The sequence below is a fragment of the Tribolium castaneum genome, chromosome 1, assembly GCF_031307605.1.
Source record: "Tribolium castaneum strain GA2 chromosome 1, icTriCast1.1, whole genome shotgun sequence".
Classification (NCBI taxonomy): domain Eukaryota; kingdom Metazoa; phylum Arthropoda; class Insecta; order Coleoptera; family Tenebrionidae; genus Tribolium; species Tribolium castaneum.
In genome coordinates, this window is record NC_087394.1 from 32,210,707 (window position 1) to 32,235,004 (window position 24,298).

The 24,298-nt window shown below is 37.0% G+C and overlaps 4 protein-coding genes across 11 annotated transcripts; 2 read left to right on the forward strand and 2 right to left on the reverse strand.

Moving 5' to 3' along the window:
- Positions 1–96: 96 nt before the first annotated feature.
- Positions 97–7,101, forward strand: LOC655838 (uncharacterized protein). Of its 2 annotated transcripts, none has more exons than XM_008192600.3 (14): positions 97–359; positions 671–861; positions 914–1,060; positions 1,111–1,369; positions 1,751–1,875; positions 1,951–2,529; positions 2,583–2,852; positions 2,902–3,024; positions 3,270–3,398; positions 4,386–4,554; positions 5,267–5,440; positions 5,630–5,794; positions 5,836–6,122; positions 6,171–7,101. In XM_008192600.3, the coding sequence occupies exons 1-14, from the start codon at positions 218–220 to the stop codon at positions 6,315–6,317; spliced, it is 2,907 nt and encodes a 968-aa protein (XP_008190822.1). In that variant the 5' UTR covers positions 97–217; the 3' UTR covers positions 6,318–7,101. The 2 variants fall into 2 exon arrangements, with proteins under 2 accessions (XP_008190822.1, XP_967494.2); XM_962401.5 differs by having other exon boundaries at positions 5,848–6,122.
- Positions 7,088–15,965, reverse strand: LOC655590 (ATP-dependent translocase ABCB1). Of its 6 annotated transcripts, none has more exons than XM_015977744.2 (22): positions 15,749–15,965; positions 14,585–14,621; positions 14,385–14,530; positions 11,696–11,789; positions 11,350–11,646; positions 11,208–11,308; positions 10,990–11,161; positions 10,623–10,943; positions 10,351–10,575; positions 10,185–10,310; positions 9,765–10,139; positions 9,525–9,717; positions 9,401–9,480; positions 9,194–9,352; positions 9,041–9,145; positions 8,832–8,993; positions 8,579–8,782; positions 8,290–8,531; positions 8,081–8,240; positions 7,634–8,032; positions 7,442–7,588; positions 7,088–7,395 (listed from the first exon to the last, which is right to left on the reverse strand). In XM_015977744.2, exons 3-22 carry the CDS (start codon positions 14,438–14,440, stop codon positions 7,195–7,197), a joined length of 3,819 nt encoding a protein of 1,272 aa, XP_015833230.1. In that variant the 5' UTR covers positions 14,441–14,530; positions 14,585–14,621; positions 15,749–15,965; the 3' UTR covers positions 7,088–7,194. The 6 variants fall into 6 exon arrangements, with proteins under 6 accessions (XP_015833230.1, XP_008190820.1, XP_015833232.1 ...); XM_008192598.3 differs by lacking the exon at positions 15,749–15,965 and adding an exon at positions 15,609–15,718; XM_015977746.2 differs by lacking the exons at positions 14,585–14,621; positions 15,749–15,965 and adding an exon at positions 15,609–15,627 and having other exon boundaries at positions 14,385–14,508.
- A 469-nt stretch (positions 15,966–16,434) lies between these two features.
- Usp5 (Ubiquitin specific protease 5) lies at positions 16,435–20,293 on the reverse strand. 2 transcript variants are annotated; one of them, XM_064359698.1, is made up of 9 exons: positions 20,090–20,293; positions 19,896–20,021; positions 19,658–19,822; positions 19,197–19,611; positions 18,000–18,291; positions 17,591–17,945; positions 17,349–17,524; positions 16,727–17,295; positions 16,435–16,680 (listed from the first exon to the last, which is right to left on the reverse strand). In XM_064359698.1, exons 1-9 carry the CDS (start codon positions 20,183–20,185, stop codon positions 16,508–16,510), a joined length of 2,367 nt encoding a protein of 788 aa, XP_064215768.1. In that variant the 5' UTR covers positions 20,186–20,293; the 3' UTR covers positions 16,435–16,507. The 2 variants fall into 2 exon arrangements, with proteins under 2 accessions (XP_064215768.1, XP_967156.1); XM_962063.4 differs by having other exon boundaries at positions 19,658–19,840.
- Positions 20,294–21,769: 1,476 nt separating this feature from the next.
- On the forward strand, positions 21,770–23,998 carry LOC103312299 (phospholipase A1 member A). Its single transcript, XM_015977759.2, has 7 exons — positions 21,770–22,369; positions 22,417–22,525; positions 22,574–22,716; positions 22,763–23,008; positions 23,058–23,249; positions 23,308–23,482; positions 23,532–23,998. The coding sequence occupies exons 1-7, from the start codon at positions 22,303–22,305 to the stop codon at positions 23,587–23,589; spliced, it is 990 nt and encodes a 329-aa protein (XP_015833245.1). The 5' UTR covers positions 21,770–22,302; the 3' UTR covers positions 23,590–23,998.
- The last annotated feature ends 300 nt before the right edge of the window (positions 23,999–24,298 follow it).

Genomic DNA, 24,298 nt, shown 5'->3' on the forward strand with positions numbered 1-24,298 from the left:
GTTACTTATGATAAGAAACCAAAATTTTGATTTATTCTTTTCTTTTTTTCTAAATTCAAATGTAAATGGCGGGAAAGTCGGAGAAAGCGTACGCATGCGTTGCCGAACCAACGCATCACGTCCGCCATTTGCAAAACTAGCGCGTGCTTTCTGCGTGTGTGTGTTAATATTTTGTGTTTAGATTTTTACTGTGAACTGCTGAAAATCTAGTAGAAAAATGAGTTCAACACTGGACCCTGCCAAGTTAAAAGTGGTAGAATTACGTGCAGAACTCTCAAAGCGTGGTTTGGATTCAAAAGGAAACAAACCGGCGTTAGTCAAGCGCTTGAAAGAAGCCTTGGAGGAAGAACTCAAACAAGGTTAGTTCTGGGGCTGTTCCGCACAACTAGGGCCCCACAGCTGGTAAACGCGCTCACTGAGTGGTTTAAAACCACTGTTTATCACTCTGTTTGTTTTAATGTTTTTAAGATGGGTAGTAGACTTGCCACATTTGTGTACAGTTTAATTATCTATTATATTACGAGATGTTAGCGATAGTTAAAACACTAATCATTGTAAATAGTCAAAATCACCAGATTTTAACAGTTTCAAAACAATATCTTTGCTGTGAAGCAGATAAGACATGAAGTAGATTTTGGCGGGAAATTTAACTTGTGTTTTCTCACAACAGAGTTACCAGATACTTCAATTGCTGATACGTCGACGGAAGATTTGGATACTTCGCAAACTAAAAATGATTCCGTTACCGAAGAATCGAAAGTACCTGATAAGGAACCTGAAAAAACCGAAGCCTGTCCACTACCACCAAAAGAACAACCACCAGTGGAGCAACCAGAAGCCACAACAGAAGAAAAAATGGATGTAAGTGGTTTACACCGCTCGTAAAATTATCGTTCAATGCTTGTCGTTTTAGACACAAGAAGCGCCTCCTGCAGAACCCGTACAACAACCTGCACCTGAAGTTGAAGCACCTAAACCAGAAGAAACCGAACCTTCTGAACAGTCTGAACCAAAAGAACTTAATTCCAATTTAGAAGAGAATAAGGAAAACGGGGAACAGGTAATTGTGGAATATCGCAATTTTCATCACTAAATTATTTACACTGTTAGGATGAACCCAAGTCGCGGAAATCACGCTGGGGTGGTTCTGAAACCGACGGTTCTGAAGCTCCGCCAAAGGAGGAGGTTGAGAACAACCAAGCTGAAAGCACTGAAGCACCAGTCAGCGAAAATAAAGACGGTGAAGCCAAGGGCGAAAAGCGAAGACGTAGTAGTCCATCTCCGGACAGATCTCAACGCCGACGAAGTAAATCGCCAATTAAAGAAGACGAGCCTCCTATAGATAAGGACAAAGTTCAGCTTAGCTGGTGTAAGTAACAATTATGTAGTACATGAAATGTAATTTGGGTTCTTCTGTGTAGTTTGCATGAAAGTTTGTTTTCATTTCACTCTGTATTTGCCTTACACGTTTTTATTTCTACCCATAAATTTATAAAATAATTAAAACTTGAACCGCATCTTTGCCACATCTTGCATGGTTTCATTTATTATTTGACTTCAAAATCTTGTATCTGTTTCGTAGTTACTACAGTTGTACCTAAAGTGTAGTCAATAAAGTGTAAATCTGAAACGAATTGGTATTTTTTTATTTTTCCTTTATTTCAAGCTTAAAAAGTGTGATAACTGAATTCAGGCGATAAGAAATTATTTCGTGTGTTGAGAAATAGTCCAAGTGTTTGTTTTATTCCAGATGACTCTGACCTTCATCTGCAAGTTGATAAAGAATCGTTCTTATCAGCAAAACCCTATCATGAAGGTGCTTTCGGTTTTGCATGGGCGGGAGTCAGAGCGACCCATGGCGTCAATACTGGAAAGGTATTAAACTGATTGCTCAATAAAAAGCAAACAAGCCAAAGTCTAGAGTCATTAAGCAATGAAACGAATTTCTAGGTGTGTTTCGAAGTTAAAGTAACGGAAGAACTCAAATGGGAGGATTTTTCCAAATACTACGACAAACACCGTCGAGAACAACATAAATCTTCGAGACACAAAGATGACGATAAAAAGAAATCTGACGAGTCGAAAAGTAAAGACGAGCAAAGTAAAGACAAGGCTGAGAGCAGCCAAGAAAACGGCGAAAAGTCGGAAACCACTGATCCCGACTCTGAAACTAAAGAAACGAGCGTCGAGAACGACTCAGAAATGAAGGAAACTGCCGACAGTGAAAACGAAGATAATAAAAAGAGTGCCGACGAGAACCCACCAGAGGAAAATCCACAAGAAGAACCAATGGAAACTGAGGAAAGTAAAGAAAAATCAGACGAGAAAGACGAATCGGAAACCAAAGAAACTGAACCCATACCCACCCACTTGTTCCGAGTCGGGTGGTCGCTCCTAGACACTGGACTCCAGCTAGGAGAGGACAAGTTTTCTTACGGTTATGAGTCATCTGGAAGATTCGCGCTCAATAAGCAGTTTGAAGATTACGGGAAAAAGTTCGGCGTTGGCGACGTTGTTGCTAGTTTTTTGGTAACAAAAATCGCATCATTTCTTACGATTTAAGCAACGAAAACGTATTACAGGAAATCACTGAGGCTGAGATCAAAATTTCTTACTCCGTCAATGGTGAGATGCAAGGAGACGCGATATCCGTCCCATGTTCCGACCTCCCGGAAAATTTCGTCTTTTTCCCCCACGTCCTTTCCCGCAATTACGCGTTTGAATTGAATCTGGGTAATAAAGAAGAGGCGTGGTTCAGCAAACCGGAGGGTTTTGAAGATTTTGAGTTTTTGGCCAATGTGGAGGAGAAGGTTGCTGGGCCTGCAAGGCCCGAAAATAGAAGCGATTGCGAGGTAAATTTTGTGGTTGGTTGTTTTACCATTTTTATAATTGGGGCGTTAGGTGATTCTGATGTGTGGGTTACCGGCTGCTGGGAAAACGCACTGGGTTCAAGAATATGTCCAAGAGAATCCGGAGAAGAGATACACCGTCTTGGGCAATACACATCTGTTGCAAAAAATGACTGTAAGTGTTGTTTATATCAAGACCTGTGTTATTTCATAATTTTTCCTTTATAAATCAAGGCAAAGTTAAAAAAGAATCTATCAAAAAGTGAATTTCTGTTTTTAATACTGACCTACGACGATTCACTTCCAATAATTGTTACTTTTAATTACCTTTATAAGGATTTAAGAGATTAGATTCTTGGCTGCGCATGAGTTACTAGACCCTAATGTTTAATTTTTTAAATTTGTAAATGTGTTGTTTAGGTTTCCGGCGATGAATTGAAAAATAAATACAAAGGGAGTTGGAACATGCTGCTGGAGAAGCTTCAAAAATGTTTGAACAAGCTGGTGGAAGTGGCTGCCCTTCGCCGAAGAAACTACATTATTGATCAGGTAAATAACACAGAAAAGTTCAAAATGTACTTGTATGGTAGCCATTATTTATTATTGATATGTTGACTTCACAAACTGTTTTTATTAAAAAATATTTTGTGAATTCATCAGTTTAGAACGTATAGAACCTCATTGCGGAAACATTTTCAAAGTAAGTAAGTACACCAAAGCTCAAAGGCAACTTTAATAATGTTGTAAGTATACTTAAATTGTAAAGACTTTGACACTTAAACCTGCTTAACAATTAAGGTAAAAAATGACTGCATTATTGCAATGTTGTGAAGGTTAGTACAGTATTACGTGAAGTTCGTGTATATAAAGCCGTAATACTCTCAATTTGTCAGGTTGATGCATAAATTTGTTTTTTGTCTCTGGGACAGTAAAAAATATATTTACTTGAATAGTTTATGTGTGAAAATCGAAGGTTTGTGTAAATTAGGAAATGAAACTGCGAAGGAAAGTGAGAGTATGCTACATTACTGTGCCGTTTATAAAGAGGACTGTAAATCACCATGTGAATTTCATCAGGCGAAGATTAGTTTACATTTTAGTCAGGAGAAAAATTAATTAATTTTCACCGGTAGAACGGTACGGATTTATGCATCAACCCACTAGGTAAAGCGGTGGAAATCGATTTTTTATTAGAATATATTTGTCGGAATTTTTAATTGATTTTGATTAATGTCGACATTATTTCATCGTGAACAAAAGGTATGTGTTAGTATGTAAGCGTTTGGAAGAGAAACAATGATAATTTGTGACTTACAGAGCAATTATAATGCCACATAATTTAGAGGAATTTTTCAAGCTGCCAAAGCCTTTTGACGGTATATTTATTTCCTACGATCTTAAAGGAATAGCACACACACAGACACGATTAGTATGTAGTTCGGCCATATGTCAGGAGTTTTTGGCCTGCTTGGCCCACTTAAAGTTATAATCACAAAAATAATGAGAACGTTACTATAATATTGAGCGTTGTGGCAGCCAAACGTGTACCCATCAGCCCAGCGCCGCAAATTGCGGCCATTTGAGGGCTTCAAGAGGCGTGCTGTCGTTGTTGTAGTAGGAGATGAAGAACAAGCTAAACGGCAATCTTTGCAAGAGGCTCAGGGCGGTAAAGACGTTCCCGATAGCACCGTGCTTGATATGAAAGGTATATTTACCGATACGTAACTAATATTTGTTTTATAATTTGTGTATCCCTTTTGCACTTTGCGTCATCGTTTTTTAAGTGCTTGTTCAAGCAGCGACAAAGCGGCTCAAATTTTCACAATCTGATGTTTTTTATTTAGCAGTTTTTTCTTCTTACTTTTATCTCTTTGTCTTTGTTAGTATGAACGGTGTGAGGCTATCGCTGATTATACGAACGAGTTCTCTTTTAGATGAAATAATTTTTAGGAATTTATGCCACAACATAATTGTTAACACAGGCAAAATATTTTGAGAGAAAATTTCGACGATGGATTGGAAAAAAGTTAGTGCCTTGTAACTGGATGTTTCTCCATACGTACCATTGGAAACGAATACATTTTATTTTTAAAATGCGCTCTTTAGTTTTTTTAATTAGGAAAAAATATTGTGTCGGTAGTAAATCAAGTGCATGGGATTGCATTTTCCAGTGATTACTCTTACGATTGGAATGGAAAAAGTAGCAAGAAGAGACAGGTCTGCCCAAACAGTTTTTTAAATGTATGTGCTTCTAAATAAAAGGCATCAGACTAATTTTGTTAAAAACTGTGGCATAATTAAGAAGTGATGACGTTTTTCTACCTGAAACCGATTGTACATAAAGTTCGATTTCTCGTATCGAGTTTTATTACAATCGAAATCTTAATAATTGTCTCATTTTCTCCTCCAAATTGTAGCAAACATGAGCTTACCACAGAAGGGGGAATGGATTGACGAAGTACTCTATGTAGGCCTTGGCGAAGAAGAAGCTAAATCCCTGGTTCAGAAGTATAATTCCCAAGCGCGCGAAACAATTGGCGTGCAAAGAAGATTTGGACATCGAGATGACCGCCATAGATGGCAGTACAGACGTAAGAATTATTCGATTATCACTAGCTTCCCAGGTTTTGTGGCATAATTTAAACAAAAACATTAAAAAAATATTTTGGGACCTGACGATATTTTAAAGCAAAAAAGATGTTTAACAATTGTATTATCACAGAAATAATGAATGTCATTTGTAAACTTCTGTTTTCCAAAAATTTGTGAATTTTTATCAGGCAATGATTACCGGGGGAGTAACTACCGAGACAGGAGTTACCACAGCAACCGCTACGACAGAGGCCCCCCGAGACAGGGCAACTGGCACCCGCAACGTCCCGGAGGATGGAACAGAGACAGACGGGACAACCGAGGGCCCCCTCCGAGAGATTGGAGGAACAGAGGTGAGCATAACTTTGAAATTTGTGATTATATTTTCATTTAGGTAATTCTCGAGACCGCGGCAGCCGAGACTCGCACCAGGGCAGCAACTACAACCGCAATCGCAACCAAGTTGGACGGGGGCCTGGGGGCAACTGGCCCTCCAGCTGGGGCGGCCAGAGCCAGGGCAGCTGGAGCAACCAGCCGTGGAGTCAGGGCTCCTGGGGCCAGGGCGGTTGGAACAACCAGAGCAGCCAAAACCAGTGGAAGTACGGAGGAGGGAGTCAGAGTTACGGCTACTCCAACTGGAATTACTACGGGCAGTATCCCCAGAACTGGAGCGGCACTCAGGTAAGTGCATTTGTAGTTTTGGCGTTTTGTCTACAAGGCGTTCGTTAGGGCCAATCTGCTGGTAGTAATACAGCGGGGGCAAACCAGTACGGTCAGTACTCCCAGCAGGATTGGGCGCAATATGCACAACAATACGCCCAGCAAGGGCAGACCACAACCGGGTCAACCGCCACTCAGTCCACTCCTCAAAAGTAAATGTATTGCCTACATTAACGCCTAGTATTTTATGAATAGTACCTTTATTGTTCAGGTTTTAGATTTAACACCACGTAGCAGTTGTACAGAGCGGCAGCGCTGCGTTGCCATTTGTGCACCGATTTTCATTTTTTAATGCTTTAACGTTTCTTTCGTGCAATTAAGTTATATTCTTTCATTGACTATTTTATTCGCACGCAAATTGACCATATTCAAAGTTTATTTTTATAATTTTATGTATATCGGAGTGAAGTTTAATTGATTTGCTTCTGTAAATAAAGTTTTATGTTCAAAACATTCAAAGTTTATTTAGAAATATGTATATTTTTGGATTCGCCTCATGGTAAAATAACTGAATAGGTGCGCTGGTGTTTGTCATAATAAATAATTTTTATTCCATTTTATCAAAGTTCAGATATTGTACCATGGAATAATTTTTGGGGTTGAGTCAAGGGCTCCAATGTGGTAATTTTAAATTATTTATACTGTACATAACATTAAAGTACAACAATTTTTATGTCGAGTCTGTTGTAAGTATTACTTATTTTCACTTTCTTAACTTTATCGTAGTTTATAAAGGCCCGTCTGACATGGCGCAGTAAATTGATTAATTTGTTTGAACATTATTGAATAGGTGTCATTTTCTAAGCAAACGTGTCACGGGGGGCGATGCCCAAAATTATTTCTTGAAGTAAGAGTAGTGTTGAGTGTAATATAAGAAATATTACAAACATGATGTATTTACTTTAGTTAAAAAAATAAATATATGATTTTGTAAAAAAAATAGTTTCATTTATCAAACTGAGATTTTGCCAATCTGAAAGCCCGTTTCTTAACACACGTAGCTTAACTACATTAACAATTGTGCCTAAATTAACTACTTTTGCCCAGTTTGTAATTTATAGAAGTCGTAATAGAGCCCCTTTTTGTCCAGTAACTCATTGTGCTTTCCCATTTCTGCAACAACTCCCTCGTTTAACACACAAATAAGATCGGCGTCTTGGATTGTGGTCAATCTGTGCGCTATTGTGATACAAGTCCTGTTTTTCTTTGCATTATCTAGAGCTTCTTGCACGACCTGAAACCCAAACTGTAGTGTTTCAACTAATTTGCGCCAAAATTACTTTTTCGCTCTCGTTATCGAGTGCTGAAGTTGCTTCATCCAGCAATAGAATCTTCGGATTCCGAATCAAAGCCCTAGCAATAGCAACGCGCTGTTTTTGGCCCCCAGACAACTGCGCCCCTTTGCTACCCAAACTAGTTTCATAACCCTTAAAAACCCAAGTCATTAAAGCCCAATTTTTGCCCAGTCTTACCCCTGGTAGAGACGATATGAAAGTGTGGATGTTTGCCGATTTGGCCGCTTCGACGATTTCGTTCATGCCAACTGTGCGATCGTTGGCCCCATAGGCAATATTCTCGGCTATTGTTCTGTCGAAAAGGTTCGGTTCTTGGGACACAATGCCAAGGTGTGACCGCAAGTTTTGAATGTCGACAGTTTTGACCGATTCTCCGTCGAGGGAAACCTCGCCGGAGACCGGATCGTAGAACCTTTCCAACAGTTGGATGATGGTTGATTTGCCACAACCACTCGCACCCACCAAAGCCACGGTTTTGCCTTGAAGCACGTTCAAGTTCAGGCCGTTTAGTACCGAGACTGAGGACCGAGTGGGGTATGAGAAATAAATGTTTGAGTATTCGATGTTCCCTCGGACCTAAAATTACAATTAGTGTTTTCAATCAGGATTAGATGACGCTCTTACGTCGTTTAAATAGACAGGTTCGAGTGAGTTTTTCACTTCAGGCACGCGCTTCAAAAGCGAGAATATTCGGTCAGCGGCGGATAATCCCTTCTGGAAGTTGGGGGAGAACGAAAATGCGTTACCGATCGACCATGAGCCGACTATTACAGTTTCGGAAACTCTGAAATTTTTTTAAATAATTGAAGGAAAGTAAAATTAGTTTTTGGTACATGAAGACTGTTCCGTAGTCTACATCAGAATCCACCATTAATTTGGCGCCATATCCCATCCCGACAGCGTAGGCAAAAAGCATTACGCTTCTGGCAACACCCAGAACAGCCGATCTAAAGTGCATTTGCTTCTTAACATTGGCCACGTATGGAGTCAACTCTTTGACATAGTAGCCGTGAAAAACTTCCTCGCATCCTAAGGACGCAATCGTTCGAATGTTCCCAATAGCTTCCACTGCGATCTGCGGGATTTTTGCATAGAAAGTTGCAAATTGTGACAATTACTCACCTTTGCCGAGTTTTCCAAATATTTCTGATTCACTTGAGAGTCGCCCTGTGTGAATTTTTGCTCAAAGAAAACCGACAGTAATATAATGGGCGAAAAAGATATCAAAACCAAGGCTAATCTCCATTCGAAATAAAGTGCTATTATGTTAGATATTATAAACGTGGCCAGGGAGTTAAGTACTGTTCCAATTCGGATTCCACCAGCCTATAAAATATCAGCACTGCAAAATTATTGTTAGATGCGTTGGACGTACCCCTTGGACACTAGCCGCCTCCCCTGACAATTTTGCACAAAGAGCCCCAACCCCGTTTTCCTTTCGGTCAAACCAAGCCATTTCCTGGTTTAACATTGCGCGGAACATTTTCGCGCGCAGACGTTTCGTCAGTTTCTCGCCAGCGACGGCAAAATAATAAATCTAAAAAACATTTAAAACCGAAAAAATCAAAAATTGAGGCAATTTACCTGCAAAAACGTAGCGACAGCTGTAACAATCCCAATAATCACAAAGTACAGAGAAAAGATATTACTCTGCTCGCGAACATAAGAATCTCTAGGGTCGGCTAGCACCTACAAAGCGAACAATTATTTCGTTCGAAACAATTCGGTAAAACCTACACCGATTATATCACCGAAAACTAGCCCATAAATGGGGAAAGCTGAACCGTTTATAACCGCAGTTACACACCCTGTGAAAATGTGGAACCACTCGGGTTTATTCATTTTTAAAATTTGCAGTATCGGACTTCCTTTATTCTCTGCTTGAGCGTCGTTCAGCTGTGATAGAAAAATGTTTACAATGAATTAATTTAGCAAATTACTTACATTTTCAGTGGAAATAATTTCAGTAACTTCCGTTTGATTAGGTTTAGTGTCGACCACACCGTTCTGTTTTTGTTTTTCTTCTAAAGTGCTGTGTCAGTTTTTTCGTAAAAGTCGAGTGACTTACCTGTGGTTGTTTCTTCAGTTTCGACCAACCCTTGCGACTGTACTAAGTCGAAGTAAGCCCCCTTTTTCGCCATTAGCTCACTGTGTGTCCCTTCCTCGATCACCGATCCGTGAGAAACGACCACAATTCGGTTAGCGTTCCTTATTGTTGATAATCTGTGAGCTACAATAATGGTGGTGCACTCGCCACTGACCTACAACTGGGTGTTAAAGACGCCCAATAATTAAAATCTGTAATTACAGCGTCCAGGGCCGCTTGAACCTCCGCCTCACTTGTGGTATCAAGGGCCGAAGTGGCTTCATCAAGTAACAGTATTTTAGGTTCCCGTATTAAGGCCCTAGCTATCGCAATTCTTTGCTTTTGGCCCCCGGAAAGTTGGGCCCCTCTTTCGCCAACGACGGTATTGTAACCGCGTGGCAATTTTTGGATGAAATTATGGGCGTTGGCTTTTTTGGCAGCGCGTTCGACATCACTTTGAGTGGCTGTAACGTTCCCGAATTTTATGTTCTCGGCGATTGTGGCCCCGAAAAGTGCCGGTTCCTGGCCTACAACCCCGATTTTACTCCTCAACCATGTTAAATTTAAGTCTTTGATATTGTTGTCGTCAATTTTGACCTAAAATCCTTGGTTATTTCGATTTTGAATTGTTTGAAAACGTACAGTGCCAGTCACAGCGTCGTAAAATCTTTGGATCAGTTGAATACACGTTGATTTTCCGCAACCCGAACTTCCGACCAGAGCTACGGTTTGACCGGCTTTGATTTCAATACTGAAATTTTGCAAAATCTGGGAACACAATTAATTTTTTTGGCCATTTTCAACAAACCTTGACGTCCGGCCTGGAAGGATAATGGAAGGAAACGTCCTTGAAAACGATATCGCCTTTCAGGTTTTTCGGTTTCAAGCCTTTGGTTTTGGAGAGGTTTATGTCGGGTTTTGTGTCCAAAATCTCGAACACTTTGGCGGCGGCGCCACAAGCCGTCCCGAAAATTTCGAAATACGGGGCGCCAGTCCCGAAATTCCAGGACGCCATTAACGTACAAAAAAACACCTTCAAATTACTTACTTAAACGTAGTTTTTGCACCAAAACTACTTACGGAGACCATATTTCCAGGAGTGTAAACTCGCTCTTCGTAGGGCAGTTCCTTCTCTTTCAAAATCAACCCAACGCCGTACCAGAATGATAGGGCGTAGGAGGCGAACACGAAAAACCACATAACGGCGTTACTTACGCCCGTGAATAGGTTTTTGCGGATGTTGTTTTTCTTGGCAGCTTGTAGGTGCTTCTCGTAGCGTTCGAATTCCTTTCCTTGGCCGTCGAAAGCTACAACTGTCCGGACCGAGCTTAGAACTTCCTCAGCGATGGCACCGGCGTTAGCGTAGGCTTCGAGTTCTTGTTTCGAGAATTTTGTGGATAACTGGCGAGCTGGAGTTAGGCAGTAAATGCAATTTTTGCCGACTTACCCATGAGATTAAGAACGCGACAGCGAAGGACACTGGCAGTGAAATGAGGCAAATTAGGGCCAGCTCCCAGCCCAGCACAAGCCCCATCACAATCCCAGTGACAAAAATCGTCTCAAAGTACAAAAAAATGCCAACTTTTTCGCCTATTCCTTCCTCAAGTTTCGACAAGTTTCTACAATATGGGTGGGTGAGTTTGTCGGTAGTGTCCTGTGACTTACTCTGTGAAAGTGGTCGCAAAGTCTCCCGTCTTGTTAAGGTCGTACCAGGAAATGTCCATGTTTAACGTCTTTTGCAGAATTAATTTCCTAATATGGAAGATCTGAACGCAATTATTATGCCCATTTTTTGGTAAATAATTACCTGTCTTAAGGCACTTGAACTGAAAAGTATCCCGGCCAAGTAAGTCGTAATTATCATCACAATCCCTGAGCTTGAGGAATAAATCGCAAAGTCCGTTACGCCCCTAAATAAGTCGTCCACAGCTTGTGTTCTGTTAATTTCCGAATTGTTTGACTTCAAAGTCTCGGCGAATTGGATAATGACTTCGGTAACATCTCCAAAAAGTATCATTACGTAAGGTTGGATGCAGCCGCATATTACTGCACACAGGGTGCCTAAAGCTATGCATAATTTGTCTTGCAATGTGGTGTAACGAAACTAAAAAAGTTGTAAGTAGGCACTTTGGATCCGTTTTTTTTTCTCGTACCAGTTGAAAATATGAGATTTTTTTCTCCTCCTTTTTGTCCTCCTTTTTCCCATCCTTTGTCTTTTTGATTTTCAGTTTATTTTTCACATATTCGCTAAAAATACGAGATATTTGATCAAGTAATCTGTCTGAAGGCTGTCTTTTACAATGCAGTTGTAAAAAAGATTACTTGATGTATTTAGATACACGTCAAATTTGAAAATTAATTCTGTTGCACAATAAAAAAATTAATTTGAACTTGCGGTTGTGTACAAGGTGTAAATGAGGTTTTCTCAAAATTATTTAGACCTACCCTTTTAAAGATTTCTGGACCATACTAATTTTTATGAAGTAAACTCTTTGAAAATTACACAACTACTGAACATTTGACAACGTCACAGATCTTTTAACCCACGTGTGGATTAATCTAAACCACTGGCATATCTTTGTTTAATTTATACTATCGAAGATAAGGAATTAGATAATTAATATTAATTGTCATTTGTTAGAAAATGTGCTAGTCATTAACACTCAGGTTGTAAAACAATAAATATTTAGACCGCTTGACTTCTAAATATCTAGACTACAAGTAGACGATGAACAATTAACAACTACTACAAAACAAAAATTTTAAAAAATCTACAATAAAGTTTACCAAATTTCAAATTTATAACAAGTATGAACAAAACTAATTAGACTCACCTGGAACTTTTTTCCTTGTCATATTTAATACTGAAATCTATTACCCCCGAGTATGAACAGAAGCAAAAATTAGGTCATTTATTACTAACTTATTACTTATGTATGATAATAATAATATTGGGTTTGAAAAAAAAATTTGCCCGTTTTATGTTTAGTCGATCAAAAAGACCTTCAAAGTAGATTACACTGAAAAACAATAAATACTATCTGAAATTTCCTTTACTAATTCTGATAATTTTCAGTCGAAAAATGGTCATAAAAACTGAAAGTTAGTCCCGTTTTTGAAATAATTTTTAATAAGTTTGCTCACATATTGATTGGCGTTGTGTTTTAACTGAGGTTTAAATTTATTTAGAAACTGGGTCTAATTCATTTAAAATTCGAATAAATAAGATTTAAATCTCATACTCCAAATCATAAAAATTAAGAATTAAAAAAATAGACATTAAAAACATGCAAAAGTAGAATAATGTTCTCCAAATTTCGAATTTAATTTTTGTGTTTTAGTGATAACGACCCAGGAAACATTAACGGGTTAGTGGGTAGTATGAATAAAATGTAGCAAAGGTTTTATTATAGTTTTATCTTTTTTGTTGTGATGATAGAAAATAAATTCTATTTGCTCATTGTGTCTTTCTGTATGTGATGTATTGATCTATGTGCTTTCTCTTGCCCAAAATTTTCAAAATTGTGATACAGGTACCTTTAAATGAGTCAGGGAATTGTTGAAAAAGAAACACAATTTTTTTACAATAAAAGTAATTAGTCTCACCTGGAACGTTTTTTCATTGTCATATTTGATATTGCAGAAGACAATTACGAGTATGAACAGAAGCAAAAGTTAAATATACTGATTACTTATGTATAATAATAACAAACATTATAAAAGCGCAAGCGCAAATAGTGTTAAATTAGGGTGCATGGTGTTTTCATAATTTTGGTTTCATTAAAATTACAAAATATATTTTTATTTTAAAATATATTTTTTCCACTACCGATAACCCAAATTATTTGTACTATTAGTACTATTACCCACCACTGATGAAAATTGTTTTAATTTCCGGAGATAATATTTTTTATAAAAATAATTAACGTCTCTAATCCTCCAGTATATTAAAAAATATTTTTCAAAAAAAGTAATTGATTTTTTATCATTAATAGTTAAAGTAAATTGGAGTGAAGATAACTGAATAAAAAGCAACCATGAGATAAGTTGTTGTCTTTAAAGAAAAAAACAAAACAAAATACGTTGCAAAATTTCTTTTAAAAAAGTCTTTTATGAACATGACAACGCGTTTTATGTTTGATTGAAAGATAAGAGAGTGAGATGAATTTTCTAGTCAGTATTAGGCTGCATTATTTTTTGTTGATCACTAATGATCAATAAATTGTCAGTCACATTTTTTATATCATTGAGTTACAATAAGGTGTAATAATTGTGTAACATTATGTTATGAAAACTGTACTCTTATTATATCAATAAAAGCAACTTTAAATAAACGTGATAAAAAAATACTTAAAACTGATTTATTTTTATCATCATTGAAAAACAATTCAGTCTTGAAGATTCAGCTTCACTGTCGTTATTTATTACGCCATTTACTTGAATTTAATTGATCTAAATTGGTGTTAGAATTAAGCGAAATATCAATCCAGGAGCACGTGGAGACAATTTTGTCATGTGCGTCATAGATGAACTAATTAGGCTATTGCCAATTTTATAAAGCATTTAATAATCTAAAAGAACTTCAGAAAATGTCATAAATCATAATTAATTCGCCATAAGCTGCTTTAATTTGTAATATCTAATGTAGTAGTATCGTTTTTACAGTTTATCTGTCCACCCTCCCACTACTCGTACTTACCTGAGAAATAGTATAAGCAGAAAACAGAAGCTTTGCAATAATAATCATACTTACGTTTCGAAGAAATGAGTACAAAAAAAATTGTGAAAAACAGGAAATATTGACATTTGATCTATTTGTTGCTGAAGTAAAAAAAAACTTACGTATTTAGTGGTACTGTTTCCTCCAATCCGTTTTCTTGAAAATCATCTTTTGCCATATTTGTTGGAGATGTTACAGTGTCACTTTCGCTTTAAACCGGAATCAATTCGACAATGGAACACCAATCTGTGGATACAGTACCATTCAACTAAAACATATTGTATACAGTAATTTGTTAAATTGAAGCAGTTCAATAACGAACCTTGACTTTAAATAAATTTGTATTTGTAAATTTATTGCTGCAAAAGAAATAAATGAATGTATTTTAATTTCCTTAATAGAAACTCTCAACATTTAATTACACGCTTCTTTTAAATAAATGTTTCTTGTATTTTTTTAGTATTTGAACTGACAATTTTACGTTGTTGTAGTTATAGTTGCAGTTGTGGTCAGTTTCAATGTCAGGTTCAGCACAGCTTGAATTTTTGGAAACATGAGTACTAAAAATTGGTCATTTATTTCATTCTTACGACGTAAAAATTAGGTATCAAAAATATGTTAATCTGTGCATCTTACTGTAAAAATGCAACGTACTACTTTTCGCAGATTAGAGTATTATGACGGAAGATGAGCAATTATATTATTTAATACAAAATAACAAGGTGGTACACCAGGAAAGTATAAGAAGTGAAAATAAAGTTAAGTTGAAAATTCCTGGCCAATATTGGAATATTGATGGTTTTGTTGTTAATTTTTGATGTAAAAACCGAGTTTATTTCAGTTCAAATTAAAAGAAGTATCAACCGAATCAAAAATACTTTCGATCAAATACTTATCACTTCTTTAGTTTTTGTTCGGGTTTGCGTTGTAAAACACATGGTAGATACGTGTGAATTTCCGGCTGTTCTTTCAAAGGTCAAATATCGCAAGATTGTATTCGTTGAGAGAACGAAATTTAACAAAATGTACAACTTACCTATCAGTATAGGTATAAGAAATTAAGTAATAAAACTCATGATTTATTAAAAATTCAAATAATACTGTCTCATATTAAAAAATCGAGGAAAAACTATCGAAGTACTACAGTACAAATAAATCATAAGCACTGATAAAGCATTCGATTATAGGTTTGTGCAAGGACAAAAAATTGTGAGGAAAAATTGCACAACTTAAAGCAACCACGAGATGTGAACCGAAAAATTCATGGTCATTGTCATTTTGCCAAAAATAAAGTAAAAGTATTCATAGATTTATAGTCTAAATTAACGCGCGGTTTCAGTGCATACCTCGAAAGCACATCGAAAATATTTTACTTTAGTATTTTTTTACTCTCATTCGATCACCAACCACACTCCGTCTTCCGACAGCACCACTTTGACTTATGCTCCTAGTGCTCAGTCCTCGTCCTTTGCTTCTGCTTACCTACCTAGCTCTTCCCAGAATATTGTGTAACACTTGGAACTCATAGTTTGTTCTATTAACGGTTTGTCTCAAAGTTGTGCATATATGGATAGTCAAAGTTCTGCCTAACTTATCGTCAGTCAATTTGGGATGACGTATATTTAAATCACAATAGATAGTTTACTGAACATCAAGGACAAACTTGGGAAGAAATTTCAAAGTAGAAACTATCATTAGTATAGGTAAGAAGCGTTAAAATTGAATTTGCGAATTACATAAGCAGACAACTTCACCAAAAATGTTTTAGTGTATAATGCTGAATAGTCAATGAGCAGTAAACGAGATCGCAATGTTTAATATGTCTAATAATAGATTTGCGTTTGAATTAAGTCTCAATGTTAGGGAATAAAAAATTCGTTACGCATTATCCGTTATTCAACCTTTTGATAAACTGCGTAATTAATTTGGTAGTAAATATCGTTTAAACCACTGAACTATTTAAAACTCCTCAGCTGCTTTAAACTTGCAAAAATGAGCTGTTTTGCAGGAATTTTGTTAATTTGCGATTTGTTCAAAAAAATGCAGGAATCTTGTCATTCTTAAAACGTAAATTAAGAAAGATGGGGGCTAAAATTATTTTAGTGCTTCGCACTGTTGCATTTAATATAAGGAGTTTATGATGATAATGGTTGAAGGGAAATAAAACACCAATTAATGTGAAAAATCTTGACAATTTATTTGGTATTTATACATACAAAATCAGAGAAACAAACCCATTGGCTACTTAAAGTCGCTCATATAAATACATATAACCTAGATCCTTCGGGGGCCGTTCCGACAGAGCCACCTTATTGTCGTTAAAGATGACCCATTGCCCATTTTTGAGAATATGGACCACATAGTGGCCGACCATTGTTGAAGTCCCCATATGAGAAACAAACGCCACCAATTTATACCCTAAAACACAACACAATAAAATCGCCCACAAACGTAGCAAACATACTCCCGTCCCCGTCCCTGAATTCGGGCGGCGGCGGTGACGTAACATTATCCAACTCATCCTGATGCGAAAAAATCCAATCCATCGCTCTTTCCACATTATTATCCGTCGCCTTCAGAGCCTTAGTTGCTTGATGTTGTGTGAACCCCATCGCCACAATACTCGCCAAAGCTTCGGCATTCGGCGTAAAGTGCGAACTCTCCGTGCCGGGAGGAACAAACGGGTCCGAAAAATCGGAATCCGTGATGTGCTCCATGATCCAGGCGGTGGCCGCCTCCAGGCCGGAGTTATGGGTGAAAAACACCGCTCTTTTGCAGGCCTCGGGCGGAAAACCCATGTCAGCCAGCTGTGCCAGGACCCCCTCGTCCATCACAGGCGCCGGGGGCTGCACTTTGGGCTCCGGAAGCAGCTCTTCGTCCGACTGGGGGCCAGTACCACGCAGGGATGATATGTCCAAAATGTCTGGCATTTCAATAGAAACGTCCAGTTTAATCGGAACCCAGTCTTCCCTCAGCATGAATTTTTTTAACTGAATGCAGAGGTAGTCTGGAAATGTTGCCAATCGCGTAGTTCTACAAACTCCGACTTTAGACGAACTTTAGTCTAATTTTCAATCACGACTTACTTCCGGGCAGTAACGTTTGCGTTGACTGCCGAGCTGTAAAAATTGTTAATGACTTCCGATTGCGTGAAGAGTTCCAAACACGAAAGGAAATTTATTTTTGGCCGCACGATGGTGTTAGCGAGGAGTTTTTTGCCCGTTTTTTCCGCCTCTAGCTTCTTCGTTTCGTAGGCTGCAACCTGATAACGAAACGAATGTTTTGTTTCTAATCCTTTAATTAAAAAAATATTATTTTTATTAAGTACCTCGTCTTTATTGATGGCTGCATCCATTGGGATGATCAGTGGCAGAAGAACGTCAGACCTCGTCAAATACTTGACTTTCTTGCTGGCACTGCATTGAAATTTCTCCTCCACTTTAAATTTAAAACAATCGCCCGGATTGACTTTATTTTTGCTGTTCCGCTCCAATAGAGTGAGTATGTGGAGGAAAAACTCCTGGGCGTCTTGTTGCTTTTTCGTTGAGAATTCTGGATGTCCTCGACCCACCAAAGCCTTGAACATCAAGGGACATATTCCTGGAGGATCCGCATCTACGGGAGATCCTGCAGGTGGTGGGACTGAATATTTTCCCGAATGTAGACCAACAGCTAATTTAGCCCTTACAAATAAAATACAGTCACAATTTTATTAGAACATATAAAGATTATATTACATTTGAGCGTTAAAATCTTCACATGGGTCACCAACCACGTTGTTGAAAAATAATTCAGCGTCATGGTAGTATCTTTGGATGAAATCTGGAATAGAGAATACCATTTGCATCACGCTGTTGAGGTAACAGGAGTTGCCCATGTTGGTCATTCCAGTGTATCCAGGGCCGTAGATGGGTTTCAATTGGCCGTCGCTTTCCTGCAAAGCCGACCATTCGTTCGATTTTTGGTTCAATTCCAGCTCGAGCTCGACCATCGACTTTTCGGTTTTTTCCATATTCGCGATATTTATTCCTAATGACAAAATCAATATCTAAATAAAAAAATTCGACTATTTAAAATACAATTCGTTGGTTTTTAGGCATATCGGGATCACAAAAAAGTAATATGTAAACCACTGTGTTCTTCACAACCCAAGCAAGTTTTAAAATTTCAATTTTAACAATAATAATGTAAGTTTTTTGGAAAAGTAAATAAAAATATGTTTTACACAGGACGAGACAAAATTGCAGCAGCATTGCTATTTCAAGACATTTCCAAGAGCACCATCATGGTGACACGCTTCCCAAAAAAATCCTTGATTTTTAAAACCCTCAGATCTTAAAACAAGTACTGTCTCTATTTCGTTAAAAAAATTACAATATTTAATATAATACGTAAAAACGCCCGCTTCTTGTTCGTTGGGTATACTGATGAAAATTGATAAATTGATAAAAGGAAAAATGCTTAGGCGCAAACTTTACTTTATGGTCGAAAAATAAAACTTATGCTGTGGCATTTAGTGATAAAATTTGTAACTTGTGTGACGTTTACAGATAAAAATACTTAGTCGACATATACTATGTATTTGCAAAGTCTGTAAAGATGTATTCGTTTGATTACTCTTCATTTAAAAACAATGTTGTGTAACATTTTTCTTCATAATAAGAGCCCTAACAAAACTAACTCAGTTATCACAAATTTTTTATCACAATTTTTGCACAAGTTGTAACGATTACATCTTGCTGATTAAAGTGGTAATCAGTTACTTTGACTTCTACACCAAATCGGAGTACATTACTAAATTTTTACTAAAGTACAGTGGGTTTTGTAGCTTTAATATTATTTGCTCGAACATTTAGTACCAAAAATGTGTTTTAAACAGGTTCTTGATAAAAGCAGACCATTTTAATAAGTCATTAGTTGTGCTCGCAATTTACCCCAGTGTGCTAAATGCTGGACTAGATTCGGGTCTTCCACCATGTCATCTTCCTTGTAGCTGAACACATCGCCTTTTCCTTCCTTTGTGATCGTCCCCAATTTAACAGCTAAGGGATGACCTGTGGCGTTATAATGTTCAATGGCGTGATTATTTCCTCCACTTCCATCATAAAACCTCCTGCCACATAAGATAGACCCATCGGTTAAGTTCAGCCACAGATTATCAGTTTTATCACATTTTTCGCACTGCCACCCAGAAGGTGGAATTTTTTTCCCATTATCTAACTGTGGCAAGTTGTGGGCAAACTGGGAGACAACCCGAGCTTCGCCATCCCACGTCCCCGTCAAAGCCTCCATTTCGGCCACTTTACTGGCCGAGGGGGCTTCCAAAATGCCCTCAATAGACGATTTTACCTAAACAATGTTTTAAAAATACCATTTTTTTTTTAAAATCACGTACAATTTGGGGAAGCTCTGTGTTGGGCCAGGGGATGGTGCTGAAACCTGGCAAAACGACAATATTGTAGGAGTCCTCAAACTCAAACTTCTTTGACATGGCCTCTGGATCAAAACCACCGTCAACTCCAATGGCCAAGCGCGTGATTTTCTTCTCGGGTCCATCGCCCTGTGGGGGTGATGAGACCTTAATAAAAACACAGTGAATTTACGCCCTGACGCATTTTTGAGCAAGTTCTTACTTCATGACGCACTCGCCGGATGTGGAGATAGACGGCTTCTCCCGTTTTGTGGAAGTGTTTTTCAACATAATCGCGTCCAAGTCCGAAAAAACTCTTCAGACCTACGTACAGACCGGTCTCGGTTTCCTGAAATGTGGAAAATTGTGCTCGGTAAAATGAACATAACCTAGATTTTTTATTATTCGATCACTTACCGGATTATCGAAAGAGAAGACACATTCGTCCTTGTATACTTTGCTGGTCGCTGTTGGGACTCTAACGCTGCTTAAATGCGGTGTGAGTAATTCCATGGTTTGTGGTTTTAATACTTTTAAACAATAATTTGAATTTTGCAATGATGACAATTCGTTTGACGGCTTTTTTGACGATGAAATGGACGCTATTGTCAATAGTTGTGCGCATGCGCTGGTTTAAAATTTTTGGCGCTTATTAAGTGATATATTTGGTTGCATAAACTAATTCACTTAAAATCTAAATTTTGTACAAGTTTCATGTGGCTAATCAAAAAAAAAAAACGATTTGATTTCTAAATCAAATATTATATAAATGTAAAATAACGTTTCTTTTTTGTTTTTTTATTATTTTTTTAAGTAAAACAAGGTCTGATCCTGAGATAATCTTGTTAACGTACAGGAGAACACGAACACGAAATTCAATACCGGATTCTAGAACTGGAATCCTGGACTTTAGGACTTATATTTACGTGTTTCAACAACCACATGTTGGGATCATATGATCATAAGGACAATAATCGCAAAAATCAATAACAAGTTTGTCAAAAAAACAATGTATCTGAATCACTAACATTTGGGGTTTTTAATAATAAATGTAGGTAAATAATCTGTATTTTGTAATGTCTTGAAATTGATGATTAATTAAAATTTTTTATTTTAATTTTTATTTATAGTGTTTTTGCGTAATATAAAGTAAGGGATTTTAATTACTATTACGATATGAATAATAAATACTGTGTAATAATTTTTTTGAATCGCTAAATTTGGTTTAATAGGTTTACTTCTACACGTGACCTAAAAATAGTAAATAGTAAACTCAAACAATTTTTTGTCATAGGAATTTTATCATTTATTGCCACCTAACAGATGGTCTAGGATTTTTGAATTACTTCTTAGGAAAGTAATACAAAAAATATTGAGAATTCACTTCTAAAAAGTAGGGCACAATGTTAAGTGGCCCAAACTTTTCTTAATTTTAATCCTTTAAAATCAGAATAAAAAACAGTAAAAAAAGACCGTATGAACACTTGTTACAGACGATCATTCAAGGGATTGTTTGTTGATTTCTCCACTCGCTACTTTAAATATATTACTTTTACTTTTAAGTGTATAATTAAAAAAAAATCGGAACAGTTTGATCAAAAAATGTATCAAGCTGTACTTACATGTTATGTGTGCACACGTGGAGCCAAAATTATCCACCAGTTTTCAGATTTTTTTTTTACAGTTGGAACTTAGTACAGTTAGTGCTGTTATTTTACTGTTGTGCTCACCAAACTAATAAATTACGCGTATAATTCAAATTATTGTTACAATACACAGAGCCAACTGTGGTTTCTTTTCTCCAGGTTTACAAAAGCTACAAAAATTTTTGTAATTTTTACAGAAATTTGAAGACTTATTTAGATACCCACTCTTTAACTTCGTAAATAGCAGATTTTTATCACACTGATGTTAGACTTTTTTAAGAAAGCTCAAGAACAATTCGTTGTTTCATGTACAAAACAAAAAGAAATAAAAAAAAATAAAATAAAATAGGCTTTAATATTTTTTTTACTTTGATGAAAGCATTGATTAACACATTTAATCAATTCGAAGCCTCTACAACGATAATACTTAATTAGAATACATTTGTTTCCTCTAGTTTATCAATGACAAAGAAAAAAAACACTCACTCTACAATTATAAATTAAATGAGATTTTTAATTTAAGGCAAAAAAAAATAATTATTAACATTAAAGGAGCGCAAAATGGGGTACAAAGTAAGTTAATTATCACAAGCAAAGCTTATAGATGTGTAAAAATAAACCAAAAATCATTAAACCACACATTGATACACTTCCTGGTGAAAGTTGATGCGCAAATCGAGTAAAAAACTCTGTTCGCGAATTTGTTGATCCTCATTACTCTTACCCCCCTAATTTAAAAATGACATGTTACAATTTGTTAAAAACCATTATTACTTCACCCAAATGATCCGTCATTGTTACTCCAACTAGTTCAAAACAATCATCAAGCAACTTTTATAATCGGATACAAAAGTTTCCGCTATAAATTACGGAAATGTGAATAATGATCACAATCAGATGCATGAAATATGGACCCTCCATTATTTTGATTGTCCATTTCCATCCAATGTGTGGTGAAAGTGACAAAACATTTTTTTCCACTAAATGTGTGCGCTTGTTACCTTCACAAGCTTTGCTCTAGCTGCGACTTCGGCCGTTTTGCTCGTCTTGGGTAAATCACTTTCTGTTATTAACCGTGTCAAGTGTAAAAATTTGTAGCGGCAACCAACGGAAAACTAAAGAACAACAAAATGAACAATATCGAGAATAATCACACCAGTCTGCTCGACCCCGATGGGCCCAACGTACAGTTTATTTTATTCACAAGGTGCGACCCCAACTAAATACTCAAACAGCAAAACTGTAAATATTTCAGGAGCCATCCCCCATTTAATCTCAGAATTAACGATTTCAACGGGTTCAAAAAATCAGGGTTCAATTTCAGCAATCCGGTCAAGATAATTATTCACGGCTTTCAAAGCAGCATTGAGGAGGACATTTTTGTGGTCAACAAAAACGGTTCAAGCCCCAAATGTTGTAATCCGAGTGAATAATTCAGTTTCAGCTTATTTAGATTCGGGTGATTACAATGTTATTGGGATGGATTGGTCCGTTCTGTGCGAATTCGAGTATTTATCGGCAATTGGCGGAGTGCGAAAAGCCGGCAAAGTTCTGGGCGAATTTCTCACTTGGTTGTCTGTACTCGGGGTCGATTACAACAACATACACCTGGTGGGGCACAGCCTGGGGGCGCACGTGGCGGGGATCGGGGGCCACGAAGTCAAAAACGGGAAAATCGGGCGCATTACAGGTGTTAATAATACTTTAACATAGTATTGAATAAAAAAATATGTGCCCAGGCCTTGATCCTGCAGCCCCTGGCTTCAAGGACATCGAGGCCAAGCTGAAACTGGACGCAAATGACGCGAAAATGGTCGATGTCGTGCACACGTACATGAAAGTGTTAAGTCTTGCACAACCTGTTGGTCACGTTGATTTTTACCCCAACGGGGGGAGACGGCAACCCGGTTGTCCCGAAATATCCGACATCTGTATGTTCATTTTTTCGGCCGGTGTTTGCGCAAGAAATTAGGCAAATGTTGCTTTTAGGGAAGTTTAGTGAAAGTGTAATTTGTAACCACGCTCGAGCTTATTATTATTTTGCTGAATCAATACGGAACAAAAGGGCTTTCAGGAGCAACAGATGTAACAATGTGGAGGAAGCGCTTCGTATGCGGTGTGTTCAAGCGACAAGTGTTTACATGGGACAAGTCGAGTCTTATAAGTAATGTTGAGCGATCTGGTGTATGGTTGCCTTGAATTTGGTTTTTCAGAAATGGGTTGTATTTTTTCAGGACCAATGCGAAAAGACCGTTCAGTCTCAGTCGCTGAATTATTAATATACTGCACCACGGTTGCAATGGGGCACTTTTTTACTGTTGTGTTGTGTCAATAAATTATAAAAAACATACAAAATCAAAATAAAAAGGTGGACGTTCTTGATTCAGAAGAGATTTAATATAAATTAATTGTGGATAAGGTCTGAAAAAATTACATTGCTACATAGAGAAAAAATCAGCAAATGCTGAATTCTGCGTATTAGTTTTTGAGATATGGCAGCAATTTCAGCAGCGATTATATTGTTTTTTTAATTTTTTTTTTTAAAATACAAGTTGAATTCAAAAATAAAAGTTTCTTGCTATAATTTTGAAGATTCAGAAGAAATAGTGGGGTTTAAATAGCTTTGAGATGGAAAAAAACTGAAAAAAAAACGTAACCTTGTACACAAATGTTTATTATTTACGAGGAAACAATAAAATACCTAATATCAAATTCGATTGTTTTTTTAATGTTTGTGTGTTAATTATTATTACCAGTAAGCAACAAACATCTGGTTCAAAAATGGACTAATTTTTAGGGCAATTTTATTAAAAACAATTAAAGTTTAAACAATTAAGACAAAAAAGACGTTCGGTTAAATCTTGTAATTTTGGCCTGTTTTAGACAAATTTTGTGAAATAATTGTCTTTTTGACCATAATTTCAATAAAAAGGCAATAATGTCATTTGGTGATTTTTATGGTTGAGACAAAAAATCAATA